Here is a 23,225-nt window from a genome sequence, read left to right on the forward strand (position 1 = left end):
TAGTACAGTTCTTTTCTGTATTCTCTTTGTTTACAGGGTGACAGCTGTCCCTTCCGTCACTGTGAAGCTGCACTAGGAAATGAAACTGTTTGCACATTATGGCAAGAGGGGCGCTGTTTTCGACAGGTGTGCAGGTTTCGGCACATGGAGATTGATGTAAGTTTTCGGTTTCTGTTATCATAAGCAGCCTGGCGTGATGGGCCAATAAAAAACATAGGGAGAAAGGAGTGCCTAGGTGGCACAGTTAAGTGTCTGATTTTTTATTTTGGCTCAGGTCACGATCCTCAGGGTTGTGAGATCAAGCCCCGAGTTGGGCTCTGCATGTTGAACTCTGCACTGGGCATGGAGCCTACTTAAGAATCTCTCTATCCCTTTGCCCCTCCCCTTCCCACCACTGCCACATGTGCTTGCGCTCTGTCTCTCAAAAAATACATATATGGGATCCCTGGGTGGCTGAGCGGTTTAGCGCCTGCCTTTGGCTCAGGGCATGATCCTGGAGACCTGGGATTGAGTCCTGCATCAGGCTCCCTGCATGGAGCCTGCTTCTTCCTCTGCCTGTGTCTCTGCCTCTCTCTCTCTCTGTGTCTATGAATAAATAAATAAAATATTTAAAAAATAATAATAGATAATGCTTAATATCTTGGTATCTTGGAGTATGAGTGGTATTTTCTGGGAGCTAGTTTGGTAAAGTGTAAAAATCATATGTGTATCTTTGGGGAGCATCTCTATTTCTATGTGGTTTTAAACAGTCTCAAACTTAAAGAAACGCTGCAAGTACATTATAAAACATTTTCGAAGCGATTTGGGAGTGAACTACTGACATTTCCTGTCACCCCTAAATACATTTATGAGTTCCTACAAACAAGAAGAACATTCTCCTAGATAACCATAGTACAACCATCAAGAGTAGGAAACTTAACACTAATCTATTACTTTCATGTAATCCTCAAATCCCATTCAAGTTTTGCTGCTGTACCACTTATGTCCTTTATTATAGAAGGAGCAAGATCAGAATGGAGTGTCACATATGGTTTTCATTGCTTTCTCATTCTCCTTCAGTCTAAAACAGTTGCTCAGCTTTTTTTTTTTACTTTTCATTTGCCTTGACACTTTTAGTAGTTACAGGCCAGTTACTTTGTAGAACGTCCTTCAGTGTGTGTTTGTCTTTTGTTTCCTCTTTACCAAGTTCAAGTCTGTACCTCTGGCAGGAATATCACAGTTCTTCTCAGTGCATACTATTAGGTGGCACAGTCAGACAATTTTAATTATCCCATCACTGGTGAGGTTAACTTTGATCGCTTCATTAAGGTGGTTTGTACCAAATTGCTTCACTATAAAGGTTTTCTCTTTATAACTAATACTCATTTTGTGGAGAGGTACTTTGAGACCCTGTCATCCCATTTTTCACCAAATTTTCAGTTTTTTCCACTTATTTATGTTTGTGTGAATTCAGTGACCTCTTAAAATTCAGTGTCTTGTACTCCATTACTATCATTTTTAATCCTCAGGTTGACCCGGATTTGCCCAGTAAGAGTTGTTCAAGTTGATTTTTGGGTCTTTTTAATGTTTTCATCTTTTGAATACCTTTTTGCGTTGTTGCCTGACAAGACTTTTCAGGCTCATCCTGTATTTTTCTTCCTCAAGTGCTGGAATCAGTCATTTCTCTAAGGAGCCCTGGATCCCTTTAGTGAAGAATGATATATGTAGAAATAAGATTGGGCAGCTCCTGGAGTCTCACTACTTTTTTATGTCTGTGCATTGAAAATCATAAGTTCACATAGATACCTTCAGTTCACCAGCACTACAGGGTCTAGTCTAGGCTGCTCCTTTTCTATACTTGTAACTCTCTTCTCCAAAGTGAGAAACTTGACTTTAATATGACTGGTCTTATCAGTCTTCTTAAGCCAATATAGTATTCACAGCCTCTTCCTTCCCCTCAGGCTCTGACATTGCACAGGAGGCTGCTCTTCCACAGGGACCTCTCTCTCATCTTGTTTTGGTTCCAACAGCCCTGTACCAGGCCTTCTCTCCTTGCTCCACCACCATGAGGACCTTGTCCTCATCATGCTTGGGCCCCACCATCCTACTCTGGATACCCCTCTCTCCCCATGAACACCCCTTTTTACACCTTTGGACTCTGCTGCTCTGTGGGGACAGCCCTCCCATGTGAGATATTTACTTTTCTCATCCTGCTTATATTCTAGCTCTGTACCAGGTCCCTACTTGGGAAGACTCTGCCTTCCTTACCCCACTTAGTCATTGTTGCCTATTCTAGGCTGACCTTCCATAAATATACTATTCCTCATCCTACATTGGGAACTCTTCTGCCACAGAAGCCTTGCTGACCCTGCTCAGGCTTCAACACTGTGCCAGGCCACCTTCCTACACAGATGTCCTCTTAACCCTTCATGGATTCTGATACCGTAGGCCAGTTCTACCTTGTCACCTGGTACCTTCCTCATTCTATCAGGCTCTAATGCCCTGATCTGGACCACATGTCCTTCCCTCTCCCAGCATGAATGCCTGCTCTCATTTCTCAGCCTCACCTAATGCCCTTGGACAAATTGAAGAACATGGGGAAGGAAGGAAGGGGGACTGACTGCAGTTTGTATGCCTGGGCTCATAGAGCTACTTCAGGTGGGCTCCAGATTTATGGCCTCTTAACTGCATTATGTGCTGCCTATCTTCCAGGGAATTCACTCAACAAATTCAGAAAAATACTTTGCAGCCTTTGAAAATTGATGTTGTTATATTGTTAGCAGAGCATAAATTGTCACAACTCCCTAGAAGGTGTGTCTGGGTCTCTAAGAACATCTACATTTAGAGATTCTCTAGAACTCGTGGGACTCAGCACATAGTTATATATCATGTCTAAGATATATTACAGGGAGGGGCACCTGGGTGGCATAGTTTTGAGCGTCTGACTGGGTTTCGGCTCTGGTGGTTGTCTCAGGGTTATGGATCAAGCCCTACGTCTGGCTTGAGATTCTCTCCTCCCTCCTGCTTTTGCTCACTCGTTCTCCCTCTCTCTAAAATAAATAAATGTAAAAAAATATGATGGGGAAATAACACTGATCATAAAAGAAAAAAAAAACATAGGCAAAGTCTACAGGAATCCATGGGTGGTTTCTTTTATGATATCCTTCCCACAGTGATTGACCCAGAGTGCACACTGCCCCCAGCAATGAAAATGCAGCACTACGTGTGGGATGTTTGTGCCTAGGGAAGCCAATTAGAGACTTAGCATCCAAGGTTTTTAATGGGGCTGATCAAGCAAGCACTATCTACCTAACACATATCAAAACTCTACATTCTCAGAAGGATGGCAGGTGTTAGCATAAGATGGATTATTTGCACAGTCTAGGCCCCGTAATTAGCTAACTGACTAGGAACACCAAGGGCCAACTTTGCAAGTGGTGTACCTAAGGTAAGAGTCTTCAGGCCGCTTAGTTAATAAATAACTCTTTCTTCACAGTCTTATTTGGCTGCATTTTTCAAAAATATTGTATGCTTTTTTTTTTTTTTTAAAGATTTTATTTATTCATGAGAGACTCAGAGAGGCAGAGGGAGAAACAGGCTCCACACAGGGAGCCCAATGAGAGACTCATTCCCTGGACCCAGGATCACGCCCTGATCCAAAAATAGATGCTCAGCCGCTGAGCCACCCAGGCATCCCTCATCTGTGTTCTTATGTGCAAAAGTAGATACATACAGAATTACTCAGGGTAACATAATTTGTAATAAAATATCTATAATCTTCATTTAAAGTAAGTTTGTTATATTCATACAGTGAAGTGCTGGGCAGCTGTTAACAATTTTTTAAAGGGGTAGGGATGCCTGGGTCAGTGGTTGAATGTCTGCCTTCGTCTCAGGGCGTGGTCCTAGAGTCCCAGGATCGAGTCCCACACCAGGCTCCCCACAAGGAGCCTGTTTCTTCCTCTGCCTGTATTTCTGCCTCTCTCTCTGTCTCATAAATAAATAAAATCTTGTTAAAAATAAATTTTCTTATTTTTTTATTTTTATTTTTAAAGATTTTATTTATTTATTCATAAGACACACACACACACACACACAGAGGCACAGACACAGGCAGAAGCAGGCTCCATGCAGGGAGCCCGATGTGGGACTTGGTCCCTGGTCTCCAGGATCACACCCTGGGCTGAAGGCAGCGCTAAACCGCTGAGCCACCTGGGCTGCCCAAAAATAAATTTTTTTTAAAGGGAAACTTTACTGGATGGAAAGATCAGGATATATTGTCAGTGAAAAAGCAAGGGACAGAGTTAGGTGCATAATATGCAACCATTTGTGTAAAAGAAAGGGGGAGAAGAATTTGTTTTTCATCTACATGTGTATTTTTAAAATCTCTGGTAGCATAAAGGAGAAACTTGACAACAGTGGCTGTCAGGGAGCAGTACAGGAAAGGAAAGGAGCTTTTTTACTATAACCCCTTCTATATGCAGTTGATTTTCATTATTCTGTGGGTTCCGTGTTTGCAAATTTTCCAACTCACTAAAATTTATTTGTAACCCCCCAAATCAGTACTTGCAGTGCTTTCATGGGCCATCTGCAGACATGCAGAGCACTGAAAAGTTTGAGTCACCTGACTTAGACACTCTTGGCTGAGGTGGGACAAGGTGATGCTCTGCCGCCTGGTTTCAGTAGTCATCCTGTAAGCAAGTGTCCTTTTTGTAGTCTTCTTAAGGCCATCTTTTTTGCATTTTTGTCTTTTTTTGTTGGTGATTTTATCCTTTTTGTGGCTGATTAAAATGGCTCCCAGATGTGGCACTGAAATGCTGTGTGATGTTCGTAAGTGCAAGAAAGCTCTTACGTGCCTTATGTAGAAAATACTCATATTAGATGAGCTTCATTCAGTGAGTTTATAATGCCCTTGGCCTTGAGTTCAGTGTTAATAAATATATTAAATGAAGTGTCATTTTTTTTTTAAGATTTTATTTATTTATTCAAGAGAGAAAGAGAGAGAGGCAGGCTCCATGCAGGGAACCCAATGTGGGACTTGATCCCAGGACTCCAGGTGTGATACCCTTGGCTGAAAGCTTATGCTTAACCGCTGAGCCACCCAGGCCTCCCTAAATGAAGTGTCTTTAAACACAAACACAAATATAACCAGTTTACTTATTGATCGTTGCATGAAAATGTTGTGACAGAAACTTGCAGGAACCTGACTCTAATTTTGTATTTCCCTGAGGAGCAGAGGGATTCAGTATTGGCTAATTCAGTATTCATGGTGACTTCATAAACATAACTACTTCAGATAATGAGAATCAGCTATGTATCTTTGGACCATGTGCTATATTACTTTTTAAACACTTAAAGAAATAATTCTATAGGAGAATGTTACTGTGGAAGGAGGTGTTGCCAAATGAAAATGTACACTTTTTTTAATTTGGGGGGAGGGGGAGACACAGGCAGAGGGAAAGCAGGCTCCATGCAGGGAGCCCGATGCAGGACTCTATCCTGGGTCTCCAGGATCAGGTCCTGGGCTGAAGGCAGCACTAAACTGCTGAGCCACCCAGGCTCCCTGAAAATGTACACAATTATATGGAATACCTTTCAAGTCTATATACAGACACCTAATAATCTTTTTCTTTCTTTTCTCCTTCCTTCCTTCCTTCTTTCCTTCCTTCCTTCCTTCCTTCTTTCCTTCCTTCCTTCCTTCCTTCCTTCCTTCCTTCCTTCCTTCCTCTCCTTTTCCTCTTTTCTTTTCTCTTTTCTTTTTTTTCCTTTCCATTCCTTTCTTTTCTTTTTTCTTCTTTTCTTTCCTCCACGCCCAACATGGGGCTTGAATTCCTGACCCCAACCGAGATCAAGAGTCGCATGCTCTGCCAACCAAGCCAGCCAGGCACACCTATAATTCTAGTTTTAAGTCTGAGGATGGCATGGCAGACATTTATTACCATTTTCCAAATGGTTTTCATTGTGTATTACTTTTTATTTAGAAACAATCTAGTTAAGTGGATTTTTTTTTAAAGGGGAAACTTCTACTGATAAGGAGAGATCAGGATATTTTGTCAGTAAAATATGACACTGACAATAAATGTCATGTGACTCCCACATATAGAGGATACAATTAAGTCATTCAGTAATTTGAAAACTGCTTCCAGGAAAGAAGTAAAAACTTAAGCAAAGACAGACCCAGGAACAAGAAAGATTGATATTAGATTCTGCCTTGAGGAAGGAGTAATTAAATAATTGTTGTTAATTTCTATCTAAAAAACAATGGTAACTAGTAGTATACTTACCTTTTGGGTGTGCCAGGAAACTGATAAATTCTATCCAGTTTTTTGGAAGGTAAAGGAATTTGGTGTAGTTTTTAAAAATAGGTAATGATATATGTGGTAATAAATTCAGGACATAAATTTTGTGAATACCTTTGTACCAAACTGCCTTTCAGAGATGTTGAGCTAATTTACATTTCCATTATCAGTACATGGGACTGTATGGGTTCTTCCATGTCCCTACCAACCCAGCGTGCTATCAAATTTTTGATTTCTTAATATATAGTAGATTTTCATCTTTGCCATTTTGGATACATTGAGGATCTTTTTGTAATAGTCATTGTTTTTGTTTCATATTTTCAGCTTCCTGAAGTAATGCTACTATTCTTTCCTAGAATTTTAAACCTAAAGTTGCTTATGATGAGAGATCTAGCATAATCCAGCAGATCCAAATCTGTCTTGACCCTTTGTCCCTTGATTGTCACTGAGCACTCCCTCCAAGCTAATCACTGTCCTGACTAGTCTACTGTAGAGAAGTTTTGCCTGCTTTTATTTCCCCATCACACAGTGATGGACTCACACAGTGTGTACTCTCTCGTGTCTGGCTTTTTTCTGTACTGTCCTGTTAAGTGTAAGGATGGTTTTAATCCTTCTCAGTAGTAAGTAGCATGCTCTTGTACGAATAAACTACAGTGTATTTATCCATTCTGGTGTTGATGTACAGTTGGGTTTCCATTTTGGAGCTGTTATACATAGTATTGTTTTAAACCGTTCTTTATACACATCTAATGTATATATTAGAACTAATGTATATATTTCTAGTGTACCTACGTCCTGTGATCCAGCAGTTTGTTCTAGATGTGAGGATTTTTTTTTCTTATTCCCCTTCATAAGAGTGAGGTAGCTTGGGAAGGAAAAATACCTTAGGGATCCCTGGGTGGCGCAGCGGTTTGGCGCCTGCCTTTGGCCCAGGGCGCGATCCTGGAGACCCGGGATCGAATCCCACATCGGGCTCCTGGTGCATGGAGCCTGCTTCTCCCTCTGCCTGTGTCTCTGCCTCTCTCTCTCTCTCTGTGTGTGACTATCATAAATAAATAAAAATTTAAAAAAAAAAAAAATACCTTAGTGTGTTATTTGTGCCTGCCTTGAGAAGTCACGAAAGGGAAAATTTTCCTCAAAGCTGTGAGCTCTTAGTTTAAAATAATAACTGCAGTTTATTGAGTTCTTTCTATGTGTTAAGTGTTTCATATACATTATTTCATTTAATCCTCCTAAGAAACCAAGTAGATAGCTCCTGTTATTGCTATTTTACAGCTGAGGAAAGTAAGGCTTAGAGGCATTAAATTGTCCAACATCACATGGCCAGTGAGTAGCATAATGTTATCTTGGGTTCCATAATCTTAACTAATGTATTGTCCTTCTCTAAATTAAATATAGGCATTTAGGGGTTCCAAGATGAGGGCAGGGAGGAGGGAACAGCAGATGATCTACTTCCCTGCTCCCTTCTCCTTCAAGCGTGGAGTGGCACTTTGAGCAACCCATCTTCCTCCTCACAGCTCACGTACCTCAGACTTCTGAAGCCTGAATGAACTTTTTTTTAAGATTTTTAAAATTTATTCATGAGAGAGACAGACAGGCAGAGGGAGAAGCAGGCTCACCGTGGGGGAACCTAATGCAGGACTCCATCCCAGGACCCCCGGGATCATGAGCTGAGCTAAAGGCAGATGCTCAACTACTGAGCCACCCAGGTGCTCCCTGACTGACCTTTATTCAGAAAACAAGTGACCAAATTAATATAGGTCACACCTAATTTTTTATTTGAAAATAATGGGTTTTTTTTTCTTACAGAAAAAACGTAGTGAAATTCCTTGTTACTGGGAAAATCAGCCAATGGGATGTCAGAAACTAAACTGCGCTTTCCATCACAACAGAGGACGTTACGTTGATGGCCTTTTCCTACCTCCAAGCAAAAGTGAGATGTGTTTTTGGTTTTATTTTTTTGTGTGTGTGTGTGTGTGTTTTTGGTTTTAAAAGGATAGTTACTATTTACTGATACCTATTACGTACACTGTATAGAGTATATTACATATTGCCTTTAGTCTTGCAAAAGAGCAGTTTTATTTCTACTTTATAGGTGAGGGAACTGAACTTTTCATTAAGGTTAAGTGACTTGTACATAGTCATGGTCATAAACCAGTAATCTCACAATCAGGATTAAAACTTTGTTACCGAAAGCCATACTGCCTCCCAAATGTTTCTTGGTGTGACACTTTAGATTACTATAGCTTCATTTCCTATTTTCTTACCAGACCCAGTGAGTTTTCCAGAAGAAACTGGATTCTCCAGATCGGGGTTTGGCAAATGTGGTCCTCCACCTGTTTCATAAAATAAAGTTTTATTGGAAGGAAGCCATATCCATTCATTCACATATTTTCTATGGCCAAATTTTGTGCTTCTGGTGTAGAGTTGAGACACAGAGGTCTACAAACCCTAAAGTACTTACTGTTCCCTTTACAGAAAGTTTGCTAACCCTGCTCTAGGCTATATCTAAAATAAAATTTATACTCTCCCCAAAACTAGTTTTTATTTCCAAATATCCTTTCACTTTTCCAACCGGAATGATTAGCCACTTAAAAGCCACATCTGTGATTAAAATGTGATGGCTACACATTCTCCTTTCTATTTAAGAGAAAATAGTGGGCTTGCTCCTCTATTTAGTTCAGAAATGTTATCTGCCCTTTTAACAACTACTTTTTTGCTGAAGGAAAAGCCTCTGAATTTCAATATTAAAATTAAATGTCTAGAACTTGCAAATAATTTTATGCATCTAGCCTCCAGACTATTCTGTGTTTTGGACACCTGTTTTGAGTGTGTTTATGTACAGTGAAGAGTTATTAGCCAAAAGCCATTTTTTTTCCCTCCCTGGGAGTTTAGAACCTAATTGTGAAAATGGGGAAATCAGGTAAAAAGGCATAAGTGGTCATAAGGAAAATGCACCAAACTTAGAGATTTTTGATGAATTGGGACTTTATCTTCTCTTTTTAATTTATGACTGATGTTGTATGTCTAGCTGTGTTGCCCACTGTGCCTGAGTCACCAGAAGAGGAAGTGAAGGCTAACCAGCTCACGGTTCAACAGAACAAATTGTCTGTCCAGTCCAATCCCTCCCCTCAGTTGCGAAGTGTTATGAAAGTAGAAAGTTCAGAAAATGTTCCTAGCCCAACCCATCCACCAGTTGTAATCAATGCTGCAGATGATGATGAAGACGATGATGGTAAGTTTTAGCTCTTTAAGGCAAATAAGTGATCAGGGTCACTCAGTGAATTGGAATAAGGATTAAAGCTCTAAGCCTGCTGTCAATTGTAAATTTGCCTCTCGTGTCGATACATAGATCAGTTTTCTGAGGAAGGTGATGAAACCAAGACACCCATCCTGCAACCACCTCCCGAAGTTCATAATGGATTACGGACAGCCTCTGCCCGGAAACCTGGGGTAAATTTGAAGCAAGGTAAGAAGAGGCTATATTGATGCTGTTTTCCTGCTCATAAGTCTGAAAGTATTGTTGAGTGTGCCCAAACTATTTTAAATCCATTTGAAATTTAGATCACGATCACCACCACCTCTGTCCTCTGACCCCACTGTACACACACCCATACCGACACTGCTTTCTCTTATTCAGAAAACATTTGAGTGCTTGCTGTGTACAATAAAATGCAAAAGGAGTGAAGTGTTAGTTCCTCATGTGATTTCTATTTGGGTTTCTCAGGTGAATGTTTGAATTTTGGAATAAAAACTCTTGAGGAAATTAAGTCAAAAAAAATGAAGGAAAAATCCAAGAAGCAAGGCGGTAAGTTACTAGTTTTGACATGGCTGGTTGAATTTTTCTGGAGGAGAGTAACAGGGACATTGCTGATAATGAAACTTAGCAGCCAAAATGGGCACGTAGATTTTGACTTCTTTGGCTTGTTTGAAGTAAAACACGGACTTATTTATGCTAGCACTGCTTTTTTAGTACTTGAAAGAACTGCTTTATCTTCAGAAATACAACTCCAAAGAATGACATCTAGAAATCATATCGAGGGGCACCTGGGTGGCTCAGTGGTTGAACATCTATCTGCCTTTGGCTCAGATGCTCTTGGATCTTGGGATCCCTTTAGGGAGCCTGCTTCTTTCTCCTGCCTATGTTTCTGCCTCTCTCTGTGTGCCTTATGAATAAATAGTCTTAAAAAAATCATATTAAGAGAGGAAAAACTTTATAGTAGATGAATTCTTCTTAGGAGCTGCCACAATTTTCTTCTAGAGCTTGCCTCAGCCTGGTCAGTTTGTATTTCCAATCCTAAAAATTACAGATAACCGTGTGAAATAAAATATTTAGAAAGCATCACATGGTTGGTTTTAGAGTACTCTTGCTAATACTTGTTCTGTAGGGACTTGGAGTTGTGTTTCACAGGTGATTGAATATAGATTTTTTTTTTTAAACATTTTATTTGTTTACTTGACAGAGGGAGTACAAGCAGGGGTAGTCGCAGGCAGAGGGAGAGGGAGAAGCAGACTCCCTGCTGAGCAGAGAGCCCGGTGTGGGGCTCAATCCCAGGACCCTGGGATCATGTCTCAAGCGAAAGGTAGACACTCAACTGACTAAGCTACCTAGGCTCCCCTGAATATAGATTTTTAAAAGGTTGAATTGACACACTTGGTGGCTGGTGTGCTTCTGAGGTTAATTTTAGAATGTTAGTCTTCTTGGTAAATGAAAAATAGATTGAGTGCCCAGGTTACTGAAAACAATTTATATTTTACCTTGTATACGAAGCAGTTAAGAAATAGGGATTATCTCCTCTCTCCCACCTCACCCCAATTCACTATGGGCAAGTAGGAACAGAAAGATTGGCTTGTAGTTATCTAGTGGTCTGTATTGAACTTGTCACAAAAACAAAATTTCTTGACTTATTATAATAGCTTTATTTTCCATAAATTATTTGCTGTTCTTTGACTTGCTTTATTCAGAAGGTTCTTCTGGAGTTTCCAGTCTTTTACTCCAACCTCAGCCCATTCCAGGTCCTGAAAAAGAGAATGTCCGGACTGTAGTGAGAACAGTAACTCTTTCCAGCAAACAAGGTGAGGTATGGATAGGGCTAGGTTGAGAGTTGTCAGGCTACAACTTCTAAATAACTGGGAGAGCAAAGTTCTTGGGTATAGTTTACCTTTGATGGATTTGCAGGAAGACTAGTATATTTGGTCAGATACAAGGATGAAAAGGAAAACTTAAAAAAGAAAAATAGTGCATTTGACTCTTAAAAGGTTGAAATTCTTGCTAAAGCAGCTCTCACATTTATGTGTATTTAATTTTTACATTTATTCTTTATCTGTATCCGTTTAACAAATTTATTGACTGCCCATTGTGGATAAAGAACTCTAATCCACTCTTTAAGTTACAGGAAAATGTAAGCCTTTTCCCTTAGTAGTTTTAAACCGGGTAAAAGAAATATGACACTAGTAACTGTATACATATACATTTAGATGTGCTGTTCAAACAGCAAAGAATTAGAGGAAAGAGAGCTCAGCTTTTGCTGGTTATCAGAGTTCTACATGAGAGTTGGCAGTGGAGTAGAGTGTGACTTCATTTAGCATATCGAAGTACACAAGCAAAAGTATGGCTTGGGTTTCAAGATCAGTTGATTAGAACACACCTGTCTTCATACACTTGGCTACTGTCAATAATTAGGACTGTGTCATTGATTCCTTTTGGGCTGTGCATTTGGCTATTTAAATTATTACTTAATAGGTTAAATCCCCCCCCCCCCCCCATGTGACTACTGAGATCGGATTTTCAAGAGACTTTCTGGGTGGGCTCATGATGTCAGAGCATACTTTATACTCATTATTAGTTAGCAAATACAGAAAAATTGACTAATAGAAGAGAAATTCTTTTTTTGCCATTTCAGGAGAAGAACCCTTGGTAAGATTGAGTCTCACCGAGAGACTGGGAAAACGAAAATTTTCAGGTGAGATGAATTTTGTGCAGATCTTTTGTTTTCTGTTTGTGTATTAATATGATATGTTCTCCAAAACTGCCTTTATACAAATGTCATGTTGATACCAATTTACTTGCTGGTCCCCCTTGAATTCTTGGCTAGAAGAACTTACACAATTTGTTTTTCACATGTGTATTATACCTTTTATTGATTTACGTAAATTTATAGTGTTAGAATTTAAGTAGATTATAATAATCCACTCTTTAGAAGGTACTACGTTGAAAAAACAGTAAAGAAAATATCTTTGTCTCTTTGAAATTTGAGGTTTTAGAGGGAAAAAAGTTTCCAGTTAATATAAATTTGGTCCCTGAGTTTATTAATTCTATTTTGTGTTTAGGGAAGTGTTTCATCATATTATTGAGTAGCCATGTACATACTCTAATTGTGTCTGTCTCAAAAGGATTTTGAAAATCTTCTCTGATTCCAGCTATTCCTCTATGCTCTTTTTAAAATGTGTTTGCAAATATGAAATCTTTTGTGTTTTCTTTGATACCATTTTCACTGCCTGAGAAATTTTAGGCAAAACATCCATCTTTTTAATGTCAGCATACATGTAAACTTTGTAATTTTTGGCCTCACATTTAAATTATGAATAATAGTAGAGAGAAAATCATTACCCTGTGTAGGGTCTTTCATGTTTTTAATGGGACCTTGCAAAGTTATTGTATGTTCAGTCAAGCAGTCTGAAAAACCATTTTTAACTTGTGACATTTACTATTCAATTCATATATAGTGGTTATAAGTCAGTAAACTTGATAAGGTCTTGGCTCTATCACTAATTGGTAACTTGAGTAAGAATTTTCATAACCTTAGATTCCTACTTTGATAAATGTTGATTCTACATTCTACTTTTTGTCCCTTACTTCTTTTTTCTGGGACATTTTTATTTTCTAGCATTGAATTCTAAGGATGCTAGTGAATGAACACACCATATAAATGCAGAAAACTGACAGTTATTCTGTGTTACCGGTTTTGCTCATATTTCTTGACCTTGCTAAAGTTTGATTTGAACTCTTAAGCTAAGTTCTGTTTGTAGGTGGCGACAGCGATCCTCCATTAAAGCGTAGCCTTGCACAGAGATTAGGGAAGAAAGTAGAAGCTACAGAAACTAATACTGACAAAGCACCAAAGAAAGGTAATTTTTTTCTAATATGTTGTGTGTGTGTAATCATGACACTTGTCTCTTGTCATACTAACAGGTAACGATTTGTCATTCCTTTTTGTTCAGGTAAATTAGATTGTCTCATGTCTGTATTATTCAACAAACATTTGAATATTTACTCTGCTAGATTCTAGGTAGACACGGCTGCATAAAATAAATACATCACAGTCCTCAGGAGCTTTTATAGTATAATGGCAGATAGGAATACTTATATATTTGTGGTAAAATCTGTGACAGTGTGCTCACTTCGGCAGCACATATACTAAAAGCTGTGACAGGAAAAGTACACGGTGATATGGGAGCACACAAGAAGGGCACCTCTTTTACCATCTGTCAGGGAAAGGTTCCCCGGGGGAAATTATGTTGAAGCCTAGACCTAAAACATGAGTTAGGAATTAGGCAGGTGAAGTTGAAGGACCAGAGGCTATGCCGAGGCAGAGAGAATAATCTTTGCAAGGGCACAGAGCTAAGAAAACAGGATATATTCAAGGGATTGATTATGGTTGAAACAAACAGAATTGGGGGTAAAGAGCATGTTGACTGGAGAGGAGGAAGGAAATAGATCATGCAGAGCCTTTTAAGCCATGGAAGAGAGTTTGGGTTTAGTAGCAAACCATGGGATGGTTATTAACAAGGATCAAAAGCTCAGATTTGCATCTTAGAACCATCATCCTCTTGGTTTCAGCTCAGGCATGATCTCATGGTTGTGGGATTGAGCCCTATGTCACACTCTGTGCTCAGTGCAGAGTCTGCTTCAAGTTCTCACTCTCTTCCTATCACTCATTCTTTCATATAAATAAATAAAAGCTTTAAAAAATTTTTTTCTAAATAGAGCCATCTCCCTGCCTAAAATATGGAGATGGATTAGAAGGGGACAAGGGTGCTGTCCAGGATATGAGTTACCAGCCTTTTGAAATAATGTAGATGAGAGAAGTTAGTGGCCTAGTTAGTGTTCTAAAAATTGGTATGAGAGATGTGGAATAAATTGAGAGATATTGGGAGTTAGAATGATTATGTAGCTGAAGCTCTATTTATAGAAAGAAGTCAAGGTTGAATTTTTTTCCTTTTATGACTTGGCAGTGAAAACACAGGTGTTAATTACTAAATGAATGGGTGGGACTTTTTTCTTTTTATTGTGTGTAATTTTAACTCTTCTTGAAGATGAAAAACTAACTTCCACTTTTCCTCTAGCCCACAAGGCTGTGATGAGTAGATGTTTTTGTTTAGGATCTTTCTTGCATTCTCAGAGCACACAAGTTAATCTTTCTTTGCAGTCATAACCTTTTTTTCTTTGCCTGTTGATCATATTTAAAAATTTCAGAAAAATTTATATTAAAATTTTTTGCCAAAAAAAAATTTTTGCCTTGCCTATTGATATTAAATTTTTCATTAAAATTGTAAGAATTTTACATTAAAATTTTTCATAAAACACATTTTATTTTTAACATTAAAACATTAACAGGGCAGCCCAGGTGGCTCAGTGGTTTAGCACTGCCTTCAGTCCAGGGCCTGATCCTGGAGACCCGGGATCGAGTCCCATGTCGGGCTCCCTGCATGGAGCCTGCTTCTCCCTCTGCCTGTGTCTCTGCCTCTGTCTATCGTGAATAAATAAATCAAATATTTTTTAAAAATTAACATTTAAGACTTTATTTATTCATGAGAGACACAGAGAGAAGCAGAGACATAGGCAGAGAGAGTAGCAGGCTCCATGCAGGGATTCCAACGCAGACCTCGATCCCAGGTCTCCCTGGGCCAAAGGCAGGTGCCCAACCACTGAGCCACCCAGGTGTCCCAATAAAACACATTTTAAATAGATTGGGGGGGCTTTTGATTCCAGTGAGATTATAGAAGTTTTACACTAACAATTATTTCCCTGAGTTCAATAGTTTTTGCTTTTCAGATCTAAAAAAAGATTATTTTTTAAGCCTTCCAAAGTGCTCTAGGTAATCCATGATTCTCATCGAAGATGTTCTGTGGGAAAGAACAATGTTAAGCATCTAAAGTATTTGCATTAGATGACATAAACCTAATTTTGTGAACTTTGCTTTTTTTTTTTAAGATTTTTATGTATTTTTTAAATTATTATTTTCACAGCAGATTTTTTTTATATTTATTTTTAAGACTTTATTCATGAAAGAGAGAGAGAGGGAGAGGAAGAGACAGAGAGAGAAGCAGGCGCCATGCAGGGAGCCTGATGTGGGACTCATCCCGGGTCTCCAGGACCACACCCTGGGCTGAAGGCAGGCACTAAACCTGCCTTTATTTGAGATACCTGCATTTATTTATTTATTTGAGAGAGAGTGAGCAAGTGGGAAGGAGCACATCCACGAGCAGAGAGGAGGGACAGAGGGAGAGGGAGAAGCAGGCTCCCCACTGAGCAAGGAGCTTGATGTAGGGCTCAATCCCAGGATCCTGGTTGCATGACCTGAGCTGAAGGCAGATGCTTAACCGACTGAACCACCCAGGCACCCCTTAATATGTGAACTTTGAAGAAAAAAAAGTCTCTTGTTTAATTTGGTTTTTAAAGTATATATTTTTTTTACAGTTCATGTTTCTAAGTCTCTGAAGGAGCGATTAGGCATGTCAGCTGGTCCAAACAGTGAGGAGGCAGCAGGTAGGTAAAACCCTTCGGCCAGCTTCTTCTATTTTTCCTTGCCATAACAATCTTTACTTTTTCACTCATTTATTTACTTATTGTGAGCTTGCTTACTTAGAGTTTGTGTTTTGGGGGTATTTTATTTTATTTTTTAAAAGTAATTGATGACTCACTGGTATGAATTCTCTTCTTAAAAGATAGCAAAATTATCAGTTCACCATAGTCTTAGTAGTAAGCAACCAGAAACTATACAAATATCCAACAAAAAGAAATTCACTTGCAGTTTGTATATACAAAAATAATTATTGTCATAAGTCATATTTTGAACAGTCATGTGGAAAACTTCTCATATTGTATTGAGTGAAGAAAGGTTACAAAGAACACCTACTACTTTCGACCTTTGGATTTAGAATAAGAATTTTAAAAAAATAGAATAGGAATCTTAATTTTGTGAAGATGATGAAGTTTATTTTCTTACTACAGAAACTTACTCTCAGGAATATGTATGAGATGATTCCAGTTGTGTAAAGATAAAAAAGTATATGCCTGGGAAAAACACTGTAAAAAATAAACAATAATTTTCTTCTCTGTGTTCTGTACTCTACTGTACTAATTTTCAAATCTTTTATTTATTTATTTTTATTTATTTTTTTTTTTATTTATGATAGTCACAGAGAGAGAGAGAGAGGCAGAGACACAGGCAGAGGGAGAAGCAGGCTCCATGCACCGGGAGCCTGACATGGGATTTGATCCCGGGTCTCCAGGATCGCACCCTGGGCCAAAGGCAGGCGCCAAACCGCTGCGCCACCCAAGGATCCCTTTTCAAATCTTTTAAATTGTAAGATCTAAGTACTATACAGTTTAAAGAATAGTATAATAAACCTATACTCCATCCATGCAGCTCCTCTCTATACATCACTCTTCCTTTAATTTTTTTTATTTACATTTTTTTATTTAAATTCACTTTAAATGTTACTGCTTTTTCTTAGCACTTGGGTTTCCTGTGGTGGTTCTAAAGGTCTTGTTCCCAAATGGTCCTCTCCTGATTGGGAGACACAAGTGAGGGCTGCCTGAGTGGGGAGGGCGTACTAAATAAAAGGCAGCTTGTTTGGGTTGCAGGCTAGAAGGCTGGGGGTCCATACCATTGCCACAATAAGAAAGTTTTTTTTCCTTCCTAGGCTTTCCCTTTTCCTCTTCTCCCCTGTTCTTTTCCTGCTTGGAATTTGCTCATCTTCTCCCTCCGGCCCCAACCTCCTAACTTACTCCCCTCCCCAGCAGATTTCTCCTCTCTTCAGAGAGCAGTTCCCGAAGAAGGTCATGGCTGGTCCAACTGCTCTATAGGTCATCCTCACACTTCTACCCATTGTTGCTTTTCCTACTAGTTTGGCAGTTTTCTTTGGCACCCCTGGGAGGAATAGATCTCACTTCCTACAGTTTCATTTGTTCTTTTTCTATTTTTCTGTAAATTCAGATAGCTGCTGTCTTATCTCAGAAGTCCCTCAAGATTTATGCTTTGCTAGTGGCAGCCTTGTTTTCCACTGCTGTTGTGGATTTATTCTATTTTTAATGTCTTTATTTTGATAAATTTTTGTGGAGTGGGGAACAAGGTTTTCATGTCACCATTTACACACTTCCTTGAAGGTAGTAATTTTGAGATCAGTCCATCCAATGGAAGAATTATTTAAAAAGCCCTAAGGAAGTAATTCAATATCTGTTTGAGTACTTCCCATGTATAGGTACTATACTAAAATATTTCAGATAATTAAGTTTAGTCTGTTTTCATGAAGTACCAAGTATGGCCAGAAATGCAGGCAGTTGCAGTACTGTGGGAGCAGTGGACTGGAGGATGTCAGGTTCTAAAACCAAATTCAATTACAATTAGGCAGCAAGAGAATGAGACTAGTAGGGCAAATTCTGTGTAAGAAGGAACAGAATGTTCAAAAGGTAAGAAGGTGAAAACGAACATGATGTGTGTTTACGGTTAAAAGATATTTTATGTTTTGGATCTTTCATTAAAGGCTGTCATTCATGGGCACCTGGGTGGATCAGTCTGTTAAGCGTCTGCCTTCGGCTCAGGTCATGATCCCAGGGTCCTGGGATCCAGCCACAGGTCAGGCTCCCTGCTCAGCAGGTCAGCGGGGAGTCTGCTACTCCTCCTTCTGCCCTTTCCCACCACTCATGCTCCATCCCTCTCTCTCTAAATAAATTAAAAAAAAAAAACTGTCATCAAATATGTGTGTACAGTTTCCATATTCTTCTCGTTTTTTCCCACATTACTTCATTATTTTTTTTAGCCTGTCAATAATGATGAGCCTATTTGTAAAGTGTGAAATTTGCTCTTTAAACAAACGTAGAGGACAGCCCAGGTGGCTCAGCAGTTTAGCACCGCCTTCAGCCCAGGGCTTGATCCTCAAGACCCAGGATCGAGTCCCATATCAAGCTACCTGCATGGATCCTGCTTCCCTTCTCTGCCTGTGTCTCTGCCTCTGCCTCTGTCTCTGTCTCTTTCTCTGTGTGTGTGTCTTTCATGAATAAACAAATAAAATCTTAAAAAATTAAAATAAACAAATGTAGAGGGATACCTGGGTGGCTCCGTGGTTGAGCATCGGCCTTGGGCTCAGATTGTGATCCTATGGTCTCGGGATCAAGTCCTGCATCGGGCTCCCTGCCTGGAGCCTGCTTCTCCCTCTGCCTCTATCTCTGCCTGTCTCTCATGACATAAATAAATAAATCTTTTTTAAAAAAAACAGATGTAGAATGACTAGTGTATTGTTAAAAATAGCTCTTCAGTGGCATGCCAATCTCTGGGCCTTTCCCATTTTCTTTGTCTTGTTACCTGCTTTACCTACTATTCATCCTTCAAATGTCACTGAAATATTACTTCTTCTGAAAAACTTCCCTTAACCAATTCCTGGACAAAGGTTGGGGTTCTTGCTGTATGCCCTTATATAGTAATATACTTTTTTGATCAAAGTTATTATTATTGGGGTGCCTAACTGGCTAGTAGGTAGGGCATGCAGTGCAGCTCTTGATCTCAGGGTCATGAGTTCAAGCCCCATTTGGCCTAGAGCTTTTTTTTTTTTTTTTTTAAACCTACTAAGTTATTATCATCATATTTCTGGAGAGAACTCCAACAAGTTAGTAATTTTTGCCACTTAAGAGTTTTCCTTGAGGGCCATTACCTGAAACGTGCAAGTATTTCAGAATTGAAATTGAAACTAATATACTTTGTTCATTTTAATTACTGGCCTACATGATACCACTCAGGACTCTGCCCTGATCCAGGAATAGTTGTTAAGTTGTGAACAGTTGTTAAGATGTGAACTCCAAATACAGTGACTTCTTTTTCCCCCCAAAAAACAGAGAGAGTCACTAAAGTTGGTGAGATCCATGTGAAGACATTGGAAGAAATTCTTCTTGAAAAAGCTAGTCAGAAACGTGGAGAATTGCAGCCTAAACTCAAGACAGAAGGACCTTCAAAAGTTGATGATTCTACCTTAGGAACAAGAAGCCCCTCCACTATCCGAATCAAAACCTTCTCTGAGGTCCTGGCTGAAAAGAAACATCGGCAGCAGGAAGCAGAGAGACAAAAAAGCAAAAAGGATGTAACTTGCATCAAGCTAAAGACCGATAGTGACATTAAAAAAACAGTGGTTTTGCCACCTATAGCTACCAGCAAAGGACAATCAGAGGAGCCCACAGGTAGAACAAAGTCTATGCAGGACGTGCACATCAAGACACTGGAGGAAATTAAGCAGGAGAAAGCACTGCGGGGACAGCAGGGCACTGAGAGCAGCACCAGCTCCCAGCCTCAGCCTGAGGCCATCCCAGGGCCAAGGAGGCTTCTCCGAATCACAAAAAAAACAGGTAACGGGATCCCTGCGTGGTTTTAGCGCCTGCCTTTGGCCCAGGGCGTGATCCTGGAGTCCCGGGATCAAGTCCGACATCAGGCTCCCTGCATAGAGCCTGCTTCTCCCTCTGCCTGTGTCTCTGCCTCTTTCTCCCCCTATGTCTATCATGAATAAATAAATAAAATCTTAGAAAAAAAAAAAAAAGGTAACACCACAGTTCAGTCTGTAGTACCATTTCCCCAAATCGTATTCCAAAGGACAGTGTTCCACAGGATATTTGTAGTTCTTTAGTCCGACATATTTGTGAGCACTTTAGTCCAATAACTTTGAAAACCCCTGGATCAAATGAAGCTACGTTGTTTCTTTACAGGAGTGCTGTATAGACCTTTGATATTGTAATGTGCATTTTGAAACTTTATGAGGATGAATGGACATCATCTATAATTTTATTTGTCTTATCTTTATTTTCATTAAGAGTTTTGCTTTATTTTTTTTAAAAGATTTTCTTTATTTATTCATGAGAGAGACACACAGAGAGAGAGAGAGGCACAGACACAGGCAGAGGGAGAAGCAGGCTCCACGCAGGGAGCCCAGTGTGGGACTTGATCCTGGGTTTCCAGGATTACACCCTGGGCCAAAGGCAAGCGCCAAACCGCTGAGCCACCCAGGCTGCCCAAGAGATTTGCTTTAAAAAAAAAAAAAGAAGAATTTTGCTTTAATCTATTCCTAAAGTTGCAGCTTAAATGAAATAGTTAATGGTGTGTTTATTGTGTGAATATAGGTATAAAAGAAGAGAAGAAACTTCAAGAAGTCAGTGAAGTTGCTTCTCAGAGCAGTGTTGCTAGAACGGAAGCTAAAGAGGTGAGTTTATTTAAGACCATTTCATAGTTCATGGCAAGCCAAAGTCCAGATGAATGATTAAATATGCCATTTAGTTTTAGCATAATAAATTTCTGTTTAACAGTTCACTGATAAATTAGGTAAACAATCTTTCACTATACTTAAACTTTTCTAGGAGAGTTTTCTGTACTTCTGTGTATAGCAATCTTCTCCCCACCACCCCTTTTTTTAAGATTTTATTTATTTATTCATAAGAGACAGAGAGAAGCAGAATCATAGAGAAGCAGGCTTCTCACAGGGAGCCCGATGTGAAACTCAATCCCAGGACCTGAGCCAAAGGCAGATGCTCAACCACTGAGCCACCTAGGTGCCCCTGTTCTCTGCTCCCTTAAAAGTTGTTTTTAATTGGCCACGCAATGTTTTTTAAACCAGGCATGGCACTCAGTGTACAAAACTTGGGGACTTTTTTTTTTTTTTTTTTAAGAATAAAAAACCCTGTAATTCTGCAAGCCAGATATATAACAACCATTAGCTTTTTTTCATGGGTTTTTCTCAAGCCTTTTATTTATGTATACATGTATGTGAACTTGTTCATTGTTTAACTCAGGTTTAGAAAGTAATTGAGAACTCTATTATCATTTTGCAGCCTGCTTTAATTTTACTATATTCATAATTCTTTGGGACATTAGTTTTACTGGCCACATAATGTTCTATTATCTGAATATAATCTTAACATTTCAATTTTGTTTTACATAGTTAAGGTAATGAATGAACATCATCGTACACAAATCTTGTGCAAGTGTCTGATTATTTATGAGGCATTTGTATTTGACTTAGGGGTCATGATTGTCTAAGCCTATAAAATCGGGGGTTTTGTTGTTCCATACATCTTTAACTTTCATCTTCAGCTTGGTACTTTGTATTTAATATCAAAGAGCAAAAGCTCTTATGTTCTGGATCATGTCAAATTCTGCTTGATATAGATGTCAGCCCAGTAACTTATAAACAAGATTTTCTAAATTGAGGTAAAATTGACATACTAGTTTTTTATTTTCTTTTAAACAAGTTTTTTTTTTTTTTTTTAAGATTTTGTATTTAAGTAACCTTTACACCCATTATGGGACTTAAGCTCTCAACCTTAAGATCAAGAGTCTCATGCCCTACCAACTGAGCCAGCCAGGCACCCCAAGGTTTTTTTCATTTTTTGTTGTTGTTTTAATTGAGCTCTAAGTAAAGCCTGGTAACTTAAAATAGTTATCATACAGATTGTTAGAGGTACAAAATTTTAAATCTTGTGCTTTAAAACTTATCCGCAGACTTCAGAAGAGACCACAGGAGTTGGCATCACTAAAATTCAAGTCAAGAGATGTGAGACCATGAGAGAGAAGCATATACAGAAGCAGCTGGAGAGGGGAGCCTCACAGAAGGAAAAATCAGTTTTGACACCTCTTCGAGGAGACGTAGACTCTTGCAACACTCAGATAGCAGAGAAGCCAGTGCTCACTACTATGCCAGGCATCACACGGCACCTGACAAAGCGGCCTCCCACAAAGTCGTCCCAAAAAGCAGAGGTAGAAACCTCAGGGATTGGGGACTCAATATTGAATGTGAAATGTGCAGCACAGACCTTGGAAAAAAGGGGTAAAGGTGAGTGATTTTTCTAGTGTCTTGCATATTAGGATTTGAAAATTAGCGAGTTTCCAATAATGCTCTAGCAGCAATTGAGTTAAATTCCATTTGTGTGCTATACTTGTCACACAGGTGGAGAATAGCATTTCTGATAATTCTATTTAAAAAGACAAAGCTGGGGCACCTGGGTGGCTTGGCTCAGTGGTTAAGCATCTGCCTTTGGTTCAGGGCATGACCCCAGAGTCCTGGGATCGAGTCCCGCATTGGACTCCCTATGGGGAGCCTGCTTCTCCCTCTGCCTATGTCTCTGCCCCTCTCTCTGTGTCTCTCATGAATAAATACATAAAATCTTAATAAAAAGGCAAAGTTAGATGAGTTCATTTCTCAGAATTTAAAATTGCTGTTTAAAAAGCTTTCTCTAGGGGCAGCCCAGGTGGCTCAGCGGTTTAGCACCGCCTTCAGCCCAGGGCCTGATCCTGGAGACCCAGGATCGAGTCCCACGTCGGACTCCCTGCATGGAGCCTGCTTCTCCCTCTGCCTGTGTCTCTGCCTCCCTCTCTCTGTGTGTCTGTCATGAATAAATAAATAAATAAATCTTTTTAAAAATAAAAAAATAAGCTTTCTCTAAAGCTCACTTTAGCAGCACATACAGTAAAATTTTTAAGATTTTATTTTATTTATTTATTCACGAGAGACACAGAGAGAGAGAGAGAGCAGAGACATAGGCAAAGGGAGAAGCAGTCTCCATGTAGGGAGCTCGACGTGGGACTCAATCCCAGGAGTCCAGGATCACGCCCTGAGCCGAAGGAAGGTGTAAACCTCTGAGCCACCCAGGGATCCCCGGATTCCATATTTTTAAGTCATGGGACTGTAACATAC

General features: G+C 39.4%; 1 protein-coding gene across 36 annotated transcripts in view; it reads left to right on the top strand.

The window, feature by feature from the left end:
• ZC3H11A (zinc finger CCCH-type containing 11A) overlaps positions 1–23,225 on the top strand; it is a 45,920-nt gene that overhangs the window by 19,197 nt on the left and 3,498 nt on the right. For all 36 annotated transcript variants that reach the window (XM_072759277.1, XM_072759291.1, XM_072759275.1 and 33 more), the window contains 12 exons: positions 37–156; positions 8,085–8,208; positions 9,307–9,510; positions 9,628–9,744; positions 10,003–10,083; positions 11,241–11,351; positions 12,179–12,238; positions 13,305–13,403; positions 15,976–16,044; positions 19,390–19,893; positions 20,659–20,738; positions 22,034–22,364. In XM_072759277.1, coding sequence (XP_072615378.1) covers positions 37–156; positions 8,085–8,208; positions 9,307–9,510; positions 9,628–9,744; positions 10,003–10,083; positions 11,241–11,351; positions 12,179–12,238; positions 13,305–13,403; positions 15,976–16,044; positions 19,390–19,893; positions 20,659–20,738; positions 22,034–22,364 — 1,900 coding nt within the window. The remainder of the gene's footprint in view (positions 1–36; positions 157–8,084; positions 8,209–9,306; positions 9,511–9,627; positions 9,745–10,002; positions 10,084–11,240; positions 11,352–12,178; positions 12,239–13,304; positions 13,404–15,975; positions 16,045–19,389; positions 19,894–20,658; positions 20,739–22,033; positions 22,365–23,225) is intronic.

Source organism: Vulpes vulpes, chromosome 5 (assembly GCF_048418805.1).
Source record: "Vulpes vulpes isolate BD-2025 chromosome 5, VulVul3, whole genome shotgun sequence".
Taxonomy (NCBI): domain Eukaryota; kingdom Metazoa; phylum Chordata; class Mammalia; order Carnivora; family Canidae; genus Vulpes; species Vulpes vulpes.